The 21,107-nt window shown below is 42.9% G+C and overlaps 1 protein-coding gene across 1 annotated transcript in view; it reads left to right on the top strand.

The window, feature by feature from the left end:
* Positions 1–21,107, top strand: part of MAN2A1 (mannosidase alpha class 2A member 1) — a gene marked incomplete at its 5' end in the record, with an annotated part of 135,798 nt that overhangs the window by 23,139 nt on the left and 91,552 nt on the right. The window contains one exon of the mRNA XM_082497245.1: positions 5,354–5,498. Coding sequence (XP_082353371.1) covers positions 5,354–5,498 — 145 coding nt within the window. The remainder of the gene's footprint in view (positions 1–5,353; positions 5,499–21,107) is intronic.

The following is a 21,107-nucleotide window of genomic DNA, read 5'->3' as shown; positions in this document are numbered from 1 at the left end:
TTTCCCCTCATTTAGCAGGCCAGTCATTTCATCGTAGGAGTTTCTCAAGTTGGTCAAGCGTGACTTGCCCTTAGTGAATCCCTGCTGACTACTCCTGTTGACTTTCTTGTCCCTCATGTGCCTGGAAATGGTTTCCAGGATTAGCTGCTCCATCACCTTCCCAGGGATCAAGGTGAGGCTGAGCAGCCTGTAGTTGCCTGCGTCATCCTTCTTACCTTTCTTGAAGGTGGGAGTGATAGTCCTTTCCTCCAGTCCTTGGGCACTTCTCCTAACCACCATGACTGTTCAAGGTTCTTGTGAGTGGCCTTGCAGTGACATCAGCCAGCTGCCTCAGTACATGTGGGTGCATCCCACCAGGGCCCATGGACTTATGTATGTCTGGTTTGTTCAAATATTCACTGACCTGGCCCTTTTCCACCAAGGGCACATTTTCCTCGCACCAGACTTCTCCCCTGGTCTCTGGGACCTGGGATTCCTGAAGGCCATTCTTGCTAGTAAAGACTGAGGCAAAGAAAATACTCAATACCTCAGCCTTTTTGGTGTCCTATGTCACCAGGCCCCCTCCCCTGTCTCATTCAGCATCAAGCCTTAGCCTTCTTTTTGTCACCTACGTACTTATAGAAGCCCGTTGTGTTGCCTTTTACATTCCTGGCTGGATTCAATTCCATTTGGGTTTTAGCTTTCCTAACTTCATCTCTGGATGCTAGCATGATGTTTCCGTATTCCTCCCACATTACCTGTTTCTGCTTCTACCCTCTCTGTGCTTCTTTTTTGTGTTTGAGTTTTGCCAGGAGCTCCTTGTTCATGCATGCAGGCTCCTGGTGGTTTTGCCTGGCATCCTACTTGTTGGGATGGACTTCTCTTGAGCTTGGATGAGGTGATCCTTGAATATTAACCAGTTTTCTTGGCCTCCTTTTCCCTCCAGGGTCTTATCCTGTGAGACTTATCCAGGCAAAGTGGCCAAAGTCTGCCCTCCTGAAGTCCAGTGATGTGATCTTGCTTTTTGCCCTCCTCTCAGGGTCCTGAATTGTACCGTCTCATGGTCACTGCAGCGAAGGCTACCGTTGACTTTCACCACCTCAACAAGCCTCATCACTGGCAAGTATGAGGTTCAGCAAAGCACCTCTTCTTGCTGGCTTCTCTATCACTTGGGTCAAGGTGTTGTCACTGATGCACTCCAGGAACCTCCTGGATTGTTCATGCCCTGCTGTGTTGTTTCTCCAGTACATAACAATGTGGTTGAAGTTCCCCATGAGGAGCAGGTCCTGCAAATGTGAAGCTGCGCCTACTTGTCTGTGGAGGGCCTCATTCACTTGTTGTTCCTGGTCAGGCGGCCTATAGCAAACATCCACTACAATGTCACCTATATTGATCTACTTTTTAGTCCTTGCCCATAAGCTCTCAGTTGGCTTCTTCATCCATCTGCAGGCAGAGCTCCATGCACACCAGCTGCTCTCTCATATAAAGGCCAAATCTCCCTCCTTGTTTTCCTGGCCTGCCTTTCCGCAGGATCTTGTATCTTGTATCTCTCCATTTACAGTCATTAGTCGTCCCACCATGTCTCCGTGATCCTGACAAGATCATAGGCTTGCAAGTGCACACAGACCTCTAACTCATGTTTATTCCTTGTGGTGTGTGCGTTAGTGTACTTGAGAGAGGCACTCTGGCATGCTGATTTCCCAGAGAGGATTTTGGGGATTTCTCTGTAATTGTGCCTTGTAGGCACTTCCTTGCTTACATGGAAATGCTGGAAGTGACCCTGCTTAAGCTGTATTTTTATTTATTTATTTATTTTTAAATCCTTTCATGTCACATCACTCCTGTCCATTGCTCCCTCACAGACCTGCTGTTAACTGTTCCTCCCCTTTTATTTCTAGCTAAAAGCTCCCCTTAACAGATCAGCCATCCTCTTGGTAAAGATACCGTTGCCCCACTTAGTGAGTTGGATCTCATCCCTCCTAAGCAGACACTGCTCTGCAAACAAAGTCCCATGGTCACAGAACCCCAAAACCTGTTGCCAACACCAGCTCTGAGGCCAATTATTGACCTGTACTATTGGTGTATTCCTCTCACTAGCAGGATTGAAGTGGATACCACCTGGGCCTCTGTGACCTTAATTACTACCTCCAGAACTCAGTAGTGACTTTTGATGCAGTCTGGGTTGCCTCTTACCATGGAAGAACAACAAGGGGTAGGAGTCAGCAAATTGGATAAGCTTTGGCAGTTCCTCTAGAACATCCTGGATCTGGGCCTCTGGCAGGCAGCAAACCTCTCTAGAAGATGGGTCAGGTCATCGAGCCAGTTATCAGACAACTGTTGATTAAAATTCCAAGATGTTTCCTGGATTGCAGTTTCCAGCTCTTTAGCTCATAATCATGGAGGCGTGGTTTGAGGTAACTGAAAAGTAATTTGAGATACTTATGAATTTGTAAAAATGAATTTATGAGTATGTAAAAATTAGGATCTTCCAGACAGCAGAAAGTTGCTTGTGAAATTCAGGCTCCATCCATGAGAATAACTCTTTTGACATTTCAACTGTGAAAACATATTTGTTTAAAAAGCAACAGTTCCTGGAGTTGCTCACATTCCTAAGAGTTATTCAGTCTTAAGGTCATTCATTGGTTACTGGCAGATTTACAGAGCATGCACTCACGTAATTTTCTTCAGAAGATTGAATTTTGCAGAAAAATTATAGTTCTTCAAAATCAAATGTTAGAAAAGCAAAAAAAGTGTTCTTAGGCTATTTTCAATGTAACCCTTACTCTGTAAGGCCTCAAGCTGGCCTTACAGAATGCATATATCTGCAAATATTGCACCTGTATTTTCCGTTAGGTGACGTTGTCCAAAGGTGAAAGCAATCTGGTAGAGTAGTGATGTGACAAGAAGATCTCATACAGGCCATAGATATCCAGTATATGGACATTGTAAGCCCGACTGAGGCTCTGCTAGTTGTAGTATTACAGTGGCTTGTTTGTCTTGTTTAGCATTCCTTACTTCTTTTTGTATCTTAAGCTAAAGGCCTATGGTGGCTTGACCTTGGCTGGCAGCCAGGTGCAAAACCAGCTAAGGTCAACCCATTGCAGTCCTTTTTGGAACCCAACCTGGGGCTTGAGGAATGAGAGATAAGGTCAGTAATTGGGAGTGGCAATGGCCAAAACTTGGATCGGACATTGCCCGAGGGAAATAACTGTGGGGATTCTTTTGTTGTTGTAATGGGGTGAAGTGACAAGGGGTGGCTTTATCATGTGTGTAAAATTCCCACTTTTTCAGTGTTAATGTAACTTTGATTTTTAGTGTGGGTTTTTTTTTTTGTAGACATAATCGAGTTTGTGAAGGGTGTGTGATGAATGTGTATTTTTGTCAACTGTTCTTAAATATGTGTTTCACAGAGGTGAGGGTGAAATGTACTGGGTGCAGGTCCCCCGGTGTTGGCAGCTGGGGGCTGTAGGGGTGGTCTCTCTGAGGAGAGGCCAGTGCTGTCATGTGCTTAACACAGCTATTCCAGCCAGCTACAAAGCAGACCCACTGCAAGATGCAGCTGAGCCCTCCATCAGCAAGGGTGGTAGCACCTCTGGGAGAACATGTTTTAAGAAGGAGGGAAATCACTGCACAGCAGTTAGGTATAAGCAAAAAAAAAAAAAAATGAAGGAAACAACCCTGTGAACACCAAGGTCCAGGTGAAGAAGGAAGGGGTTAAGGTGGTACAGCCACTGGAACATGTGGGGGAGGCCACCATGGAGCAGGTATTACCCTGCAGCCTGTGGAGGACCTCATGCTAGAGCAGGTAGATATTTTCAGAAGGAACAGTGGCCCATGGGGGATCTATACTGGAGGAATTAGTGAAGGACTGTAGCCTGTGGAGAGGATCCCATGCTGGAGCAGTTCATGAAGGACTGTAGCTTGTGGCAGGGACCCCATGCCAGAGCAGAAAAAAAGTGTGAAGAGGGAGTGACAGAGAGGAACCATTATGGACTGACTGCAACCCCTATACCCCTGCACCACTTAGGGTAGGGGGACATAGAGGAGTTGGGAATGAAGGCGTGAAGTTGAACTGTGCTAGAAGAGGGGTGGGGAAAACGTGTTATAGTTTTGTTTTTGTTTCTCACTATCTAACTCTTTTAATTGGCAATAAATTAATTTAATGTTCCCAAATTGGGTCTGTTTTGTCTGTGATGGTAATTGGTAAGTGATCTCTCTGTCTTTATCTTGACTGATGAGTTTTTAATCTTATTTTTCCCCCTGTCCTGTTGAGGAGGGAGAGTGAGAGCAGCTGGGTGAGCATTTGGCAGCCAGCCAAGATAAACCCATCACAAGGCCTTAACTTCTTTAGTCAGATATTTTTCAGATGTCTGTATTTTTCTGAAGTTTTCTAGCAGGACAGAAACCAGCTTACCACTGGAACGTGTTAACTCTTGTGGTGTTCATGTAGTAAATGACTCCTGTAGCCTATTTTTGTGCAAGTGAAATGTTTGTTGAAGAAAGTTTGTCAGGTATACAATTGAATTCTAATACGAAGTTAGAACCAAACTAAAGTTTATTATAAGATTTTTTTAAACTATATTGCCAGTAAAAGGCTGGTACAGATGATAGTTTGTGTTCATAAAGTTTGCCTTCTTTCCTGAAAGCAGACCAGAACATTACAAAAAAGAGGGAAAAAAAAAAAAAAGTTGGATGTGGTAACTTTGGTCTAAACTGACATTAGAAGATTCTCTTTGAAGCTATCTGGTGGTTTCTAAATTTCATAGGAACTTCTTAAAGTAACTCTAGAGTTGATTTATTTACGTATAAGCTTCTTATTTGCATTGACAAGTGAAATATGTCCTTCCTTGTATAATTTATCTATTGGGCAACAGTAATTATGTAGGGAGCTGTGTTATAGCAATGGGCTATAGTTCTGAACATTTGTCCTTGATAGTTTCTTTCAGTTCTCTTTCGTGAGTTTTACTTTTGCCTCAATCTCTCTCATTTTGTTGTTCCTTCTTACTGCTTCTTAGTTTGTCCTCTTCATCTTCTGCATTCCCCTAGCGTATTGTACTGTTCTGTATAATGCTCTCCCTACCCTCCTACCCAACACCATTGTGAGCTGTCATAATTTTTTGTGGCTTAAGGCTTTTGTTCCTACGTTTACCTAACCAGTTTCAGTTCCCCCAGAACAGAGCCTGCCAAAATGTTCCTCTTCCTACCAGCTGTGTCTTGACACTTGCTCTCATTCATCAGTTTTATTTTCATTTGACACTTGTTCTCTCCCTGTGTAATGAACAAGCTGATCTATTTTTGATATAAACAGCTTTGGTTTTTAACAGCAGAATGTTTTTGTGGATTCATGTTTTGTATTCCTCTTACTCTTTTTTAGATGTTGGATGTCTATGACATTCTTCCTTTTGATAATCCAGATGGTGGTGTGTGGAAACAAGGATTTGATATCACATACAATGAAAATGAATGGGACAGTGAACCGCTTCAAGTTTTCGTTGTGCCTCACTCACATAATGACCCAGGTAATATTTTAACTGTATTGATTTAAGAAACTTAACTATATTGAATTAAGAAATAGATTTTCATTTCTGTTAAGACTTGGGGTTTTTTGAAGCATACTACTTAATATATTTAGATTTTAGTCTAGCAAGGTGGTTAAGCAGATGTATAATTCAAGTGCCATTGACTTCGAGTGACAACTGTTGTGATGAAATTTGTACATGTACTTATTTATTAACTGGAGTAGAACTTCAGCATTGATATTGGAAGGTAATATAGATTTTCTGTGTTCATCCTGCTGGTAACCCACTTATTTAATGCAGCAATGAATAAACTATGTCCTGTTCTTATTTTGGCTTTTTGGACTGCGATAGATATTTAACCCTCAGCCTGTGCTTTTTGGAAGATGTGACAATGGCAAATCTGAGGTTTTTGACTATAACACTTTCTTTACTGTTTTGTGCACATCTCCGCACCAAACCTACAGTGGGATAATATAAAATCTGGATTTAAATTGAAACCTAGGTATGCTTACATAATTTCACTTCTTCCCGAGTGGGTGTTTACTGTATAATAAATAAAATGGAGAAGTGTCACTTTATTTTGAAATGACTGTAAAATACGCCAAAACCCAGTGAATTATACTGCTATAGTATACTCCTGGTACATGTACACTGACAATGAGAAGCTGGTGAAGCTACTTGTTATTGTGGAAAGCCAAAATTTCAGTGATATTAAACTTTACTACTGTGTATCTCTCTAACAATTTAATTTGTTGTTTGAAGTACCGTGGACCTGAGTGAAGTAAGTTACTCTTATTCACATTTATCTAGCGTTTTCAATGAAAATGAACACTGGAATTTGGTGGGACAATACATCCAGTTATGACAGCTAAAATAACAAAGTATGGATATAGTAAAAATATTCAGATAAAATAATCACAGTATAAACTTTGGTCTGCCTTTTTGTAGAGCTGTCTTTAAACCCGTGTCTGTTCATTGCCTCTCTGGTTGTTGTTCTCCAGGAGATTTTCCTAGAAGGAAGCCACACTCTTTGGAGTCGTTTGTTGGCTCAGCTGGCCAATAGCAAAGGCTATCAATATCAGGGTATGCTGGAGAAGGCTTCATCAGAGCCTCCAGATTTTTAGATATGTGTCTCTTGGGGCTAGCAGACTGAATAACTCTGTATTGCTTCTATGAGAAGGGTGCCAAAAATAGTGGAATTGTTGGGAAGATGGACACATCTCTTATTAGCCTCCAAATTAGGATGGCAAGTTGCTAAATTCACTCAGTGAGGAATGCCTTGAGCTTCACTATATATTTGCCATGACACTTGAAATATTATGCCTTCTTTTGGAAGGTCAGCGGCTAAAACCAGGGTTTTCTCTAGGTCCAGAGACCTCTGAGTATGGCATTCTTCTCTGTCAGGTTTGGGTTCTTGGTCTGTGTTTAAAAAAAACAACCAAACAACACAAACTCAACAAGAACCCACCCCCCCAAAAAAAGAACCAATCAAAAAACCTCAAATGCCCCCCCCCCAATAATAACCAACCCAGAAACCCCAACCACACCACGGAAAAACAAACACAAACAAAAAACCCCAACCTTCCACTGCCTCCAAAAAAGTTTTTTGAGTCACCAGATTTTTTTAAACTTCTAAGACAGATAAAGCATAGATGCTGCTCTACAACCAGAGGTAGCCTCACCAGCAGCTCTTCCTGTTTAATTTTTTGTGTTATCAATCATGGAATTTCCTGTACTTTCCCAGTAGGAATTTTTTACTTACCCAGGAAGCATGTTTGTGATGTGTCTGTCTATTCCTTAATTTTACATCTGAATGATGTCTCTTGGTGCACTGGGAGCTCCATTTAATGAAGTTTAATTTGATTCTATTTTGCCCTCTCCAGCACTGCTCTGGCCCACTTCCAAGTATAGGGGTGTGGGCCATAATGAACTTTACAGATGGATTTTTTACTAGCATTCAGATAGCTGTCTTTGAGGGAGTTACTCATTAAATCTATGCTAAGGTACTTGTTCTTTGAGCTCTCTGAAAGAAGTCCTCTCTGTGACTGCCTCTTTAATAAGGTTTGAAGAATTCTCTGAAGTTATGAGAGCTGTCTCTCATCTTTCTGTTGCAACATCTTTCCTGTATAGGTTATTCCCAAGGACTTTCCTGAAGTCTTAATGGTGTCGTTGTTCACATTTGATAGCTGGCTTTTTTACTGGTGTCTAGTTTTGGTTCCTGAAGCCTTCCTCAGTACATAAGTTCCTCATGCCTTTACTATAAAATTATACCAGTCCTTCCACTAGCAGTAACTAAAGTCAAGAAATCTGCATCTCCTCATGCATACAGTGAAAATATCTCCCAGCTTGTTCAGGCTTCTCAGGTCATGTCAAGTAGTGTTAAACTGAGATATAATCCTGGTAAATGTAAGCTGTTACATCACCAAAGGTGATTGTGTGAGACTGGTTATTGTTTGCTTTTACAGAGTGTTATCATAGAAATCTCCTAACTTGGTAAGGACATTTCTGTGGAATTGTCTGCAGTATGAAACTGCATATTAATAAGCACTTGAAAGAAGGAAAATTTATCTATAACAGATCTGAAATATCATGTAGAGCTAACGGTTACACTATTCCTTTCCCACAGAGGATTAAAATGCATGGTGCAGAGGAAATGCCTACTGGCAAAATAGCTTAAGGCATAATGAACCTATAGTGTAACAATGCACATGAAAAATATTACCAAGAAATGGGGCCAATACAGATGTAACTATATTAGCTGCAGAAGCTTTAAGTTCTCATTACATTTCACGTTTTCTTATTTCTACTCTCTCCAACTTTTCACGTAACCAGTTACGCTAGTGAGAATCATGGAATCATAGAATCACAGAATGGTTTAGGTTGGAAAGGACCTTGAAGGCCATCAAGTTCTACCCCCCCACTCCCCATCCTCCCCTCCCCCCACCATAGACACCTCCCACTAGACCAGGATGCCCAAGGCCACGTCCAGCCTGGCCTTGAACACCTCCAGAGATGGGGCATCAACTACCTCTCTGGGAAACTTGTTCCAGTGCCTTACCACCCTCAAAGGGAAAAACTTCTTCCTAATGTTTAACCTGAACCTGCCCTCTTCCAGTTTAAAGCCATTCCCCCTTGTCCTATCATTACATGCCCGAGTAAAAAGTCCTTCCCCAGCTCTCTTGTAGGCCCCCTTTAGGTACTGGAAGGCCACAATAAGATCTCCCTGGAGCCTTCTCTTCTCCAGGCTGAACAGCCCCAACTCTTTCAGCCTCTCCTCATAGGAGAAGTGCTCCAGCCCTCGGATCATCCTCGTGGCTCTCCTCTGGACACGCTCCAGCAGGTCCATGTCCTTCTTATGCTGGGGACTCCAGAGCTGGATGCAGTACTCCGGGTGGGGTCTCATGAGAGGGGCAAAATCACTTCCCTTGTCCTGCTGGTCACACTTCTTCTGATGCAGCCAAGGATACGGTTGGCCTTCTGGGCTGCGATCGCACATTGCTGGCTCATGTTGAGCTTCTCGTCAATCAGCACCCCCAGGTCTTTCTCCTCAGGGCTGCTCTCCAGCCATTCCCCGCCGAGCCTGTACTTGTGCATGGGATTGCCCTGACCCAGATGTAAGACCTTGCACTTGGCCTTGTTGAACTGCATGAGGTTGGCTTGGGCCCACCTCTCCACCCTGTCCAGGTCCCTCTGGATGGCATTCCTCCCCTCCAGCATGTCTACCTCGCCAAGCAGCTTGGTATCACCAGCAAACTTGCTGAAGGTGCACTCAACCCCACTGTCCATGTCACTGACAAAGATGTTGAACAGTACAGGTCCCAGTACCGACCCCTGAGGAACGCCACTCGTCACTGCTCTCCACTTGGACATCGAGCCGTTGACCGCAACTCTTTGAGTGCGACCGTCCAGCCAGTTCTGTATCCATCAAGTGGTCCGTTTGTCGAATCCATGTCTCTAAATTGAAGAGACCAGGATATTGTGTGGAACAGTGTCAAACACTTTGCACAAGTCCAGGTAGATGACATCAGTTGATCTTCCCTTGTCCACTGCCTCTGTAACCCCTTCGTAGAAGGCTACCAAATTTGTCAGGCATGACTTACCCTTGGTGAAGCCATGCTGGCTGTCACCAATCACCTCATGGATCTGCTCCATGATCTTGCCAGGCAGAGAGGTGAGACTTACTGGCCTATAGTTCCCTGGGTCTTCCTTATTTCCCTTTTTGAAAATAGGGGTTATGTTTCCCCTTTTCCAGTTGTCAGGAACCTCGCCAAACTGCCAGAATCTGTAGCTCAAAGGCAAAGAAACTGCCTTGAAACATAATCAGAAGTGAAGGGGGTCGTCTTAGGTTCCAAGTTCTATTTTGGGGGATAGCTTATGTGCTGATGCTCTGAAACACTTTGTGTTACAAATTCTGCTAAATCCGAGTTACCTGCTTCTGGGTGAATTCAACCGGGGTACACAAACTTGGTGTCTCTATACTTCCTGCTTCAGTAGCTAATATATTTACCTGTTATTGGGAAATCGGGTGTAAGAATGTGTCCCCTTCACACTTTTGATCAAGTGACAGGCATAATTGTCTTTTACTTGCTGTCAGTTGTAGAATATTCGAGCACCTCAGTACCATGTCTTATTTGGGGGGGGACTCACCCAATGCAGATTAATCTCAAGCCACAATGAGATTTACAAACTGCTGTGTTGTGCAATGTTATAGCTGTTGCAGATAGGTGGCATTTCTGGAGCAGATTAATGAGCAATCGTATAACCTGCTGTGCTGGCAAAGCCCTTATATTAGCTCTCATGTGCTTCAACAGCAGTTTCATGTGACTGCCTGAAGTGGATTAGGCAGCTGAACCCCAGAGGGGAGAAACCTGCTCAGGGACAGTGATACTGTCAACCAGCACAACTAGACTTGAAAGGTGATGTTCAGGTATGACCTAAGGGGTTGAAAGACACCTCTAGTGTTTCTTGCACTGTTGGCAACGATGATTTTAGTAATGTCTTCTCATTAAATTATTTAAGAATTGAGACTTGTGAACTTTGTAATATGGGTGTACCAGATCACAGTATTTTATTGCTGAATGCAGTTGTTATTGACCTGGTACAAGCAGCACTTAAGTGGAATTGAAAGAGACTGAAATGATTTTTCCCTTGCCCCTCTGCCTGCCCACCCCCAATTTCGACCTAAGTAAAAATGGATGTGAAAGTGTATGTGCACATATGTCAGGTCTAAGTACTACTTTTAACTCTTCATTAATTAGCAATAGCATTAGTTACTTTACCTTACCAGCACTCACATTAACCCCTTTTTATTATTTAAGACAGTCTCCGTTTCTCAGGAGGAAATCTGTATAGCCCTATGAATTGCAGTGTTAAGATAAAAGAAAACTTAAGCATAAAGGTTTGATGCTGTTAATACACCATGGAGTTTCAAATTTGTTTTCTGTTGATCAGATCTGTATATAATTTTCATGTGACTGCTTAGTTTTCCTGACATGTTTGGAACACACATTATTTAGACTAATGTCTTACCAAAATATAAGAACAGGTTAGTATAGAGCTGAAGCAGAAAAGAAAAAAAATGCTAGTTGAATGACATTTGAAAACTTTACTTTTAAAAGTTTTGCACTGAAAATTGGAAGTTCACTGATTAATATGTTCATGTTTTGTTTTAATAGGAAGATAAAAAAAATCAGTCACCACTGTTTGTCTAGAACTTGTTTTTCTTTTTGTAAACAGCAACAGTATCTAGTGTTTTCTAAAAAAAAACCCAACCAACCCACTATGATGGCTATGTAAAGACTGTAAAATATACATTGAATGGTGAACACCTAATTTTTCTATTGTAGAGGAAAATGAGATCTAGGAATAAAATAGGAAACTGGGCAGCTCACAAGTTTTTGTTGACATGGTGAATTACAGAAGTCTGAGTTTTATTCCTTGCTCACTTCTCAATATTTCTATGGTTTCTGTGAGGTGGTAGGAGACTGAGGTGGTAGGAGAGAGGTTTTTTCTTTTTCCATTTGGGGGGGGGATGTGTATATTCAGTACCTTAAAATAAAGGAATTGTTTCTATTGCCAAATCTACAAAGGGGCTAATGCTAAATTCTTTCCATGTGTAATCATACTTACTAAAATCTAAGTTAAAAATTTAGATTTTAGATTTATTTCTAGTATTTGCATTAATGTCATTATTGTGTGCCTGTGTATCATCAGGTAAACACATAGACCATGCTTAAGTTCTCCAAAGCACTGATAAGAACTCATGGTTACATGTCCATTAATTTTTTTTCAATTGTTTTTAAGAAAAACTTTTACCATTGCAGCATCACAAGTTATGTGGAGCATGGATGTAATTAAGAACCAAGACATCCTCTTTCAGCTTATGATTTTTTTTTTCTTCTCTAGTTATCAAAACAGTTACTTAATCGTGTGTTCTTCCAGGAACTGGTTAGTTCAGAACTAAGTATAACTTAAAAAACAAAAACAAACTATGTAAGTTTTTTAGTAACTGAGGTGTACATCTTAAAAATCCAAGAACTGAAGTTTCACTAATTTTGTTGCAAAGAGATTGCTTTTATTTTCTGGAAAACTATATAATGCTAGCTGAAATGTAATGGCTTTATTCTGCCATAAAATTAATAAATTATTCAAGTTTCTTAGATTGCAAGAAGCAGCACTGATGTGTGAATTTCAGGCTTAGTAGAATTACTTATGATCTACTGTAAAGTAAATCAGCGATGCAAACTGCATTAATCTTACAAGTAATAAAATTCCAGACATTCACTAGATCTGCCTCTTCATTAAAACAGATTTCATGAGAAACTCAAAATTTCTTTAAGGACATGTTTCCTTCTAAACATTCCTTCTGGAGCCTGTCCCAGAGAGGGAAAAGAATTTTGGGACAGGAATTAGCAGGACTCGTTGACCGGGCTTTAAACTAGATATGAGGGGGGCATAACTGGGCCTATTAGGACTAAACTCAAGGGAAACACGCCAGGGCTTGAGGGATGGTGGATTAGCATGGGCTCTTACTCTACCAATTCATTTCAGAGAAGTGATAGACACCTAGAAATTACAGAAACACCTGAGAGGGGCCTGGTAGGAAATGGGGCCCACACTCACAAAAAGATGTTCAAACCATTAGCTCATCTGAAGTGCATCTATACCAATGCACGCAGTATGAACAATAAACAGGGGGAGCTTGAAGCCATGATGCGCCAGGAAAACTATGACATAGAGGCTATCATGGAAATGTGGTGGGATGTCTCACAAGACTGGAGTGCCACAATTGAAAGCTACAAACTCTTCAGGAGAGATAGACAGGAAAGGAGAGGCAGTGGAGTGGCTGTGTGTGTCAGAGAATGCTATAAGACTTCAGAAATTAAGTATAGTGATAACAGGGCCGAGAGCGTTTGGATTAGGATAAGGGTAAATAAAGGTGATACCGCTGTGGGAGTCTGCTATAGACCTCCCAACCAAAGCAGTGAGGTAGACGAAGCCTTCTATAAGCAACTGGGAGAAATATCGCAGTCGTTTGCCATTGTACTTGTGGGGGACTTTAACCTCCCCGATATCTGCTGGGAATACAACATGGCAGACAGGGAACAATCCAGGAGGTTCCTGGAATGTGTGGAGGATAACTTCCTCATGCAGCTGATAAGTGAGCCGACCAGGGAAAGTGCCCTCCTAGACCTGCTCCTTGTGAACAGGGAAGAACTTGTGGGGGAAGTAAAGGTTGGAGGCCATCTAGGGCACAGTGATCATGGGATGATTGAGTTCTCGATCCTTGGAGAAAAAAGGAGAAGGGTTACCAAAACTGCCACCTTAGGCTTTCGGAGGGCAAATTTTAATCTGTTCAGAAGACTGCTAGACATAATCCCTTGGGAGGATGCCCTTATGGCTACAGGAGTCCAGGAAGGATGGACATGCTTCAAGAAAGATGTCTTAAAGGCACAGGAGCAGGCTGTTCCCATGTGCCGAAAAACAAGTAGGTGGGGAAGGAGGCCAGCCTGGCTAAATAGGGATCTCTTGCTGGATCTCAAAAAAAAAAAAAAAAAAAGAAGTCTACGACCTTTGGAAGAGGGGGCAAGTCTCTCATGAAGACTATAAAGATGTAGCGAAGCTATGCAGGGAGAAAATAAAGAGAGCCAAAGCGCAGCTAGAGCTCAACCTGGCTACAGCTGTTAAGGGTAATAAAAAATGTTTCTATAAATTCATTAATAACAAAAAGAGGATTAGGGAAAATCTCCCTCTGTTATTGGATGCAGAGGGAAACATAGTTACAAAGGATGAGGAAAAGGCTGAGGTGCTCAATGCCTACTTTGCGTCAGTCTTCAGCAGTGGAACTAGCTGTTCCCTAGACACCCAGCCTCAAGAGCTAGGAGACAGGGAGGGGACGCAGAATGAGAGCATCAAGATTAAAGAGGAAGAGATCAGTGACCTGCTATGCCTTTTGGATGCACACAAGTCTATGGGACCGGATGGGCTACACCCAAGAGTGCTGAAAGAGTTGGCAGACGTGCTCAAAAAACCGCTTTCCATCATTTACAGGAAATCATGGCTAACTGGGGAGGTCCCAATGGACTGGAGGGTGGCAAATGTAACGCCCATCTACAAGAAAGGCAAAAAGGAGGATCCAGGTAACTATAGACCTGTCAGTCTAACCTCGATACCAGGGAAGGCCATGGAGCAGGTCATCTTGAGTGCCATCAAAACCCACATAATGGGCAACCAGGGGATCAGGCCTAGTCAGCATGGGTTTATGGAAGGCAGGTCCTGCCAGACGAACCTGATCTCCTTCTATGACAAGATTACCAGAATATTGGACAAGGGAAAGGCTGTTGATATTGTATACCTGGACTTTCAAAAAGCATTCGATACTCTCCCCCATACAATTCTCGTGGAAAAACTGGCTTTGCACGGCCTGAATGAGCATACAGTCCGCTGGATCAAGCACTGGCTGACTGGAAGGTCCCAAAGAGTGGTGCTCAATGGATTTAAATCCAGCTGGCGGCTGGTCACAAGTGGTGTGCCTCAGGGCTCCATGTTGGGACCATTTCTGTTCAACGTCTTTATTGATGATCTTGATAAGGACATAGGGTGTATCATCAGCAAGTTTGCAGATGACACCAAGTTAAGCAGGAGTGTTGATTCCTAGGAGGAAGGGAAGCTCTACAGAGAGACTTAGATAGATTGGATCATTGGGCCAACATCAATGGTATGAGTTTCAACAAGGGTAAGTGCCAGGTCCTGCACTTGGGCCACAATAACCCCATGCAGCACTACAGGCTTGGGGAGGTGTGGCTGGAAAGCTGCCTGGCAGAAAGAGACCTGGGGGTTCTAATTGACAAGCGGCTGAATATGAGCCGGCAGTGTGCCCGGGTGGCCAAGAAAGCCAATGGCATCCTGGCTTGTATTAGAAATAGCGTGGCCAGCAGAAGTAGGGAGGTGATCGTGCCCCTGTACTCAGCACTGGTGAGGCCACACCTCGAGTATTGTGTCCAGTTTTGGGCACCTCAATACAAGAGAGGTATCGAGGTGCTGGGGCGAGTGCAGAGGAGGGCAACGAAACTGGTGAAGGGCCTAGCAGACAAATCATATGAAGAGCGGTTGAAGGAGCTGGGACTGTTTAGTTTGAGGAGGAGGAGGCTGAGGGGAGACCCCATCACTCTACAACTATTTGAAAGGACGCTGTAGAGAGGTTGGTGCTGGTCTCTTCTCACAGGTGACTAATGACAGAACAAGAGGGAATGGCTTCAAGCTCCAACAGGGTAGGTTTAGACTGAACATTAGGAAAGAATTTTTCACAGAAAGAGTGGTTGGGCATTGGAATAGACTGCCCAGGGAGGTGGTTTAGTCAGCATCCCTGGGTGTGTTTAAGAGACGTTTAGATGTGGTGTTGGGGGATATGGTGTAGGGGAGAACTTTGTAGAGTAGGGTTGATGGTTGGACTCGATGATCCCAAGGGTCTCTTCCAACCTAGACAATTCTATGATTCTATTGGAGGGTGACTTATGGTAGTAAGCAATTCAAGTATCTTTTTGTTTTATTTCAACTGATAATTTTAAACCAAATGACAAAAGTAATATATAAAAAAACAAACAAACAAACAACAAAAAAAAAAAACAGCAGCCTTGAAGGTACATGTAAGCAGTGCTCACATACTCTTAGTAGTAATGATTTCATGTTTTCAAAGTTGATTTGTGATTCTTGTCACAATCAAACTATAAAATGCTTTTACTAAATTAGGTTATTTTTTGAATAATGCTAATTTGTCAACTTCTGTTCTGATTTTTGTCCTGAAACTTTGCAGGTATCTCTACAACTATGTCTTAACTGTGCTAAGACACAAGAATACTTTTCTTCAGTGCAAGAAGCTGATAGAACTTCAAGAAGAAAATTGGGCTGGAAAGTGTAGACAGGAACATTGGCAAATTAGTTAATAAAATGCTTCAGGAGTTTTTGCGTAGCAATGGATTGCCTTAACATTTGGACATGATTCTTGGAGTCCACTGTAGACCCAAGAAAATTTACATTAACAAAATGGGGGGAAAAAAGTGGAAAAAATGGACAACTGCATGATGATCATAAATCTTGGTGGGGGACGGGGGTGTTGGGAATCAATTTTCAACACTTTTGAGAACAAACATGAGTGAGGCAATCAAAAGGCAAGCAGCTTAACAGTGTGTACCCTCTATTGCTGCCACTGTGCTGGCAGAAAACGAAAGTAGCTGGCAAAGTCCTGAGTGCTTACTAGGCCAAGAATAGCATAATGACATTAAAGACTTTTTTTTTTTTTCTTGTTTACATTTTTATATTGACAAAGTTCCTTATGCAGACTTAAACCAACAAGTGTTATTTTGCTGATATTATCATATTTAGTTTTGATAATTGCAGTTTTAAACCATTCCACTTTTTCCATGTATGAACTGTATTTGTATTGAACATTTCCTGCTCCAAATACACTGCTAAACATTTTCTTTCAACTTGGAAACAAATTCTTAGTTTGTGGATAAGCACAAGAATAAACTAGAGTTGTACTAGATTCTTACGTGATATTCGGGACTGAGACCACAGAATGGTAGGGTTTGGAAGGGACCTCTGGAGATAATTTGGTCTGCCAAAGCAGGTTTGCCTAGAGCAGGTTGCACAGGACAGCGTCCACACGGGTTTTCAATGTCTCCAGTGTGGAAGACTCCACAACCTCTCTGAGCTGCCTGTTCTAGTGCTCTGTCACCCTCAAAGTAAAGAAGAACTGCCTGTGTTCCAGTGTGCTCCCATTGCCCCTTGTCCTGTCACTGGACACCACCGAAAAGAGTCTGGCCCTGTCTTCTTGACACCCACCCTTTAGCTATTCATAATATCCCCTCTCAGTCTTCTCCTGGTTAAACAGACCCAGATCTCTCAGCCTTTCCTCATAGGAGAGGTGCTCCAGTCCCTTGATCATCTTTCTAGCCCTCTGCTGCACTCTCTCCAGTAATTCCTTATCTTTCTTGAACTGGGGAGCCCACAACTGGACACAGTACTCCAGATGTGGCCTCACCAGAGCAGAGTGGAGGGGGAGGATAACCTTCTTCGACCTGCTGCCCACTTTCTTTTTAGTGCACCCCAGGATACCATTTGACTTCTTGGCTGCAAGGACACATTGCTGGCACATGGTCAACTTATTGTCAACCAGGACTCCCAGGTCCCTCTCTGCAAAGCTGCTTTCGAGCAGGTCAACCACTAACCCGTACTGGTGCATGGGATATTCCTCTCTAGGTGCAGGACCTGATGCTTGCCCTTGTTGAACTTTGTTGGGTTCCTCTCTACCCAACTCTTGCCACTGAATGGTGGCACAGCCTTCTATTATGTCATCCACTCCTCCCAGTTTTGTGTCATCAGCAAATTTCCTGAGGGTACACTCTGCCCCCTCATCCAAGTCATTGATGAATGTGTTGAGCAAGACTGGACCCAGTACTGACCCCTGGGGAACACTGCTAGCTACAGGCCTCCAACTAGACTATACATCACTGATCACAACCCTCTGAGCTCTGCCATTCATCCAGTTCTCAATCCACCTCACTGTCCACTCATCTGACCCACACTTCCTAAGCTTACCTGTGAGGATGTTATGGGAGACAGTATCAAAAGCCATGCTGAAGTCAAGGTAGACAAGTCCACTGCTCTCCCCTCATCTACCCAGCCAGTCATGCCATCCTAGAAGGCTCTCAGATTGGTCAAGCATGATTTCCCCTTGATGAATCCATGTTGATCACTCCCAATGACTTCCTTTTCCTCCGCATGCTTAGACATGACATCCAGAATGAGCTGTTCCATCACCTTTCCAGGGATGAGGGTAAGGCTGACTGGCCTGTAGTTTTCTGGATCCTCCTTCTTGCCCTTTTTGAAGACTGGAGTGACATTGGCTTTCCTCCAGTCCTCAGGCATCTCTCCTGTTCTCTATGACCTTTCAAAGATGATGGAGAGCGGCTTCCCAATAACATCTGCCAGCTCCCTCAGCACTCGGGGGGGGGCATCCCATCGGAGCCCATGGCTTTGTAGGTGTTGAGTTTGCTTAAATGATCTCAAACCGGTTCCTCCTCAACCAGGGGAAAGTCTTCCCTTCTCCAGTCTTTCTCTTTTACCTCCAAGGTCTGGGATTCCTGAGGGCCAGCCTTAGCAGTAAAGACTGATACAAAGAAGGCATTCAGTAACTCTGCCTTCTCTGCATCCTCCATCACCAGGGCACCCAACTCATTCAGCAGCAGGCCCACATTTTCCCTAGTCGTCCTTGTACTACTGATGTACTTGAAGAAGCCCTTCTTACTGTCCTTGACATCCCTTGCCAGGTTTAATTCCAAGTGGGCCTTAGCTTTCCTCATTGCATCTCTGCAAACTCTTGACAACGTTCCCGTATTCCTCCCAAGTGGCCAGTCCTTTTTTCCACATTCTGTAAACTTCCTTCTTCTGTTTGGGTTTTTCCAGAAGCTCCTTGCTCATCCATGCGGGTTTTCTGCTTCCTTTGCTTGATTTCTTACTCCTAGGAATGCACGAATCTTGAGCTTAGAGGAAGTGGTGTTCGAACATTAACCAAATCTCTCGGACCTGCCTACCTTTTAGAGCCCTAATCCATGGGATTCCTCCAAGGACGTCTTTGAAGAGGCCAAATTTAGCTTTCCCGAAGTGCAGGTTTGTAATCCTAGTTACTGCCCTGCAGGCATTCCTGCATTCCATGCAGGATCCTGAACTCCACCATCTCATGGTCACTGCAGCCAAGGCTGCCCCTAGCCTACCACATCCCCAACCAGTTCCTGCTTTGTCTGTTAGTACAAGGTCCAGCAGCACACCTCTCCTCATTGGGTCCTCCATCAACTGTGTCAAAAAGGTATCGGTGCTGTGCAGAAACCTCCTGGACTGTATGTACCTGACTCTGTTGCCTTTCAAGCAAGTATCAGTGTGGTTGAAGTCCCCCATGAGAAGCAGGGCCTGTGATAGTGAGGCTACTTTCAGCTGTCTGTAGAAGGCCTCATCAACTTCCTTTTCCTGATCAGGTGGCCTGTAGTAAACACCCATGACAGTGTCACTCGTATTAGCCTGTCCCTTAATGCTTACCTGTAAGCTGTTGACTTGTTCTTCGTCCATCCCTAGGCAGAGCTCGATACATTCCAGTTGCTTTCTTGTGTAAAGAGCAACCCAACCATTTCACCTTGCTGGCCTGTCTTTCCTAAAAAGTATGTAGCTATCCATGATAGTCATGCGGACTATCCCACCATGTCTCTGTAATTGCAATGAGATCATGGGCCTGCGACCGCACGCAGATCTCTGGTTCTTACTGTTTTTTCCCCATGCTGTGTGCATTGGTGTACAGGCATTTCAGAGGTAATCGAGCATGCACGTTTCCCTGGAGGAGTGCAAGATGTGAATAATAAATTTACGGGGTAGTCTTTAGTAGTAGACTTACAGCTAGCAACTGTAAATTAATTTATTCATTGTTCAGTTCAGCTTTTGATATTTTTTTTAATCTTTATGGCTCCATGCAAAATTGGACAGCCTTTGTAAGTCATGGGTTTAAGAGCTATCGATGGCATGAAATTTAACAAGAGCAAATGCCAGATTCTGCACTTAGGACAGAGTAATTCTGGACACAAGTATTAGGGGAGGAGTGGCTGGAGAGCAGCCCTGCAGAAAGGGATCTGGGGGTGCTGGTCAGCAGCAGGCTCAACAGAAGTCAGCAGTGTTCCCTGGCAGCCAAGAGGGCAAACCCCATCCTGGGGTGCATCAAACACAGCACAGCCAGCTGGTCAAAAGAGGGGATTATCCCAGTGTATTTAGCATTGGTGTGGCCTCGCCTTGAATACTGTGTGCAGTTCTGGGCCCCACAATTTAAGAAGGCTGTGTTGGAAGGCATGTTCTGTGAGAGTGAATGAGGACTTTAGGCTTGTCTAGTTTGGAGAAAAGGAGTCTGAGGGATGACCTCATTGCTCTCTACAGCTTCCTGAGCAGGGGAAGGGGAGAGGGAGGTGCTGATTTCTTCTCCCTGAGATCCAGTGAAAGGGTGCTTGGGAGTGGTTCAGAGCTGCATCAGGGAGGTTTTAGGCTTGACATTAGGAAGCATTTCTTTACTGGTAGGGACCAAACTCTGGACCTGGCTTCCTAGAGAGGGGATCAGTGCCCCAGACCTGTCAGTGTTTCAGAGGAATTTGGGCAATTCCCTTAATAATGTGCTTTCACTTTTGATTATCCCTGGTCTGGCAGTTGGACTACATGATCATTGTAGGTCCCTTCCAACTGAAAGTATTCTATTCTATTCAGAAATAAATATATTTATGTGCAAGATGCCAGACCACATGGTAATTAAATTTCAGAGGACTTTATGTTGGCTTCCAACTAATTCTATGAATACTTAAAATATTTCCTAGGACTTTCTGAAGTGTGTTAACCATATTATACCCTTCTTCTATAGCTTAATAAACTGAATATATTAAAACAAAACAAACTCTAATCATAGCACTGCTCTTCCTACCTCGTAATGCATTCTTATGCCAGCTGCTTTGTCATTTAGCTCTGTGCTTCTTTATTTAGCTTGGTTTATTAAGTTTTTCAAGAATGTTTAAGACTAATTCAGTGTAAGTTTCCTTTTATTGCTGCAATATAAGATATGCTAAAATAGTTTATGATATATTTCTGTGTAGGAAAAATATAGGATGGGTTTAGTTAATCTTTTGTTAGTTGTGTTCTAGCGTGATATTGTCCCTTGCAGAAGAAATTGTGGTAAAAAGCTATAAATCTGTAGTCTGTTACATGTAGATCTTTTAATGTAAATATCAGTAAAATATTTCTTTGATTTGTTGAAAAGTAACATAGCATTGAAAAAGATTAACTGATTATGTGATCTCAATTCTTTGAGTGAAAGCTTCCATTAAAAAAACACTTATTGAAATAGGCAGAGGTCACAACAAATTTTGATGAAAAACAGCACAAAAGGAAAATAAATAGAGCTTATTCATCACTTTTCTGTTTTCAGTCTCCATGAAACTGTTGTGTAATAGTAAGTTACTGTTAACTTTTTTCTCTTAAGCTGTTTCCATGCTTCTAAAGAAAGTATGTTTTAAGTTTAGATTTTAAGTC

Source organism: Vanellus vanellus (assembly GCF_965231255.1).
Source record: "Vanellus vanellus genome assembly, chromosome: Z".
Classification (NCBI taxonomy): Eukaryota; Metazoa; Chordata; class Aves; order Charadriiformes; family Charadriidae; genus Vanellus; species Vanellus vanellus.
This window is presented reverse-complemented; position numbering and strand designations above follow the sequence as displayed.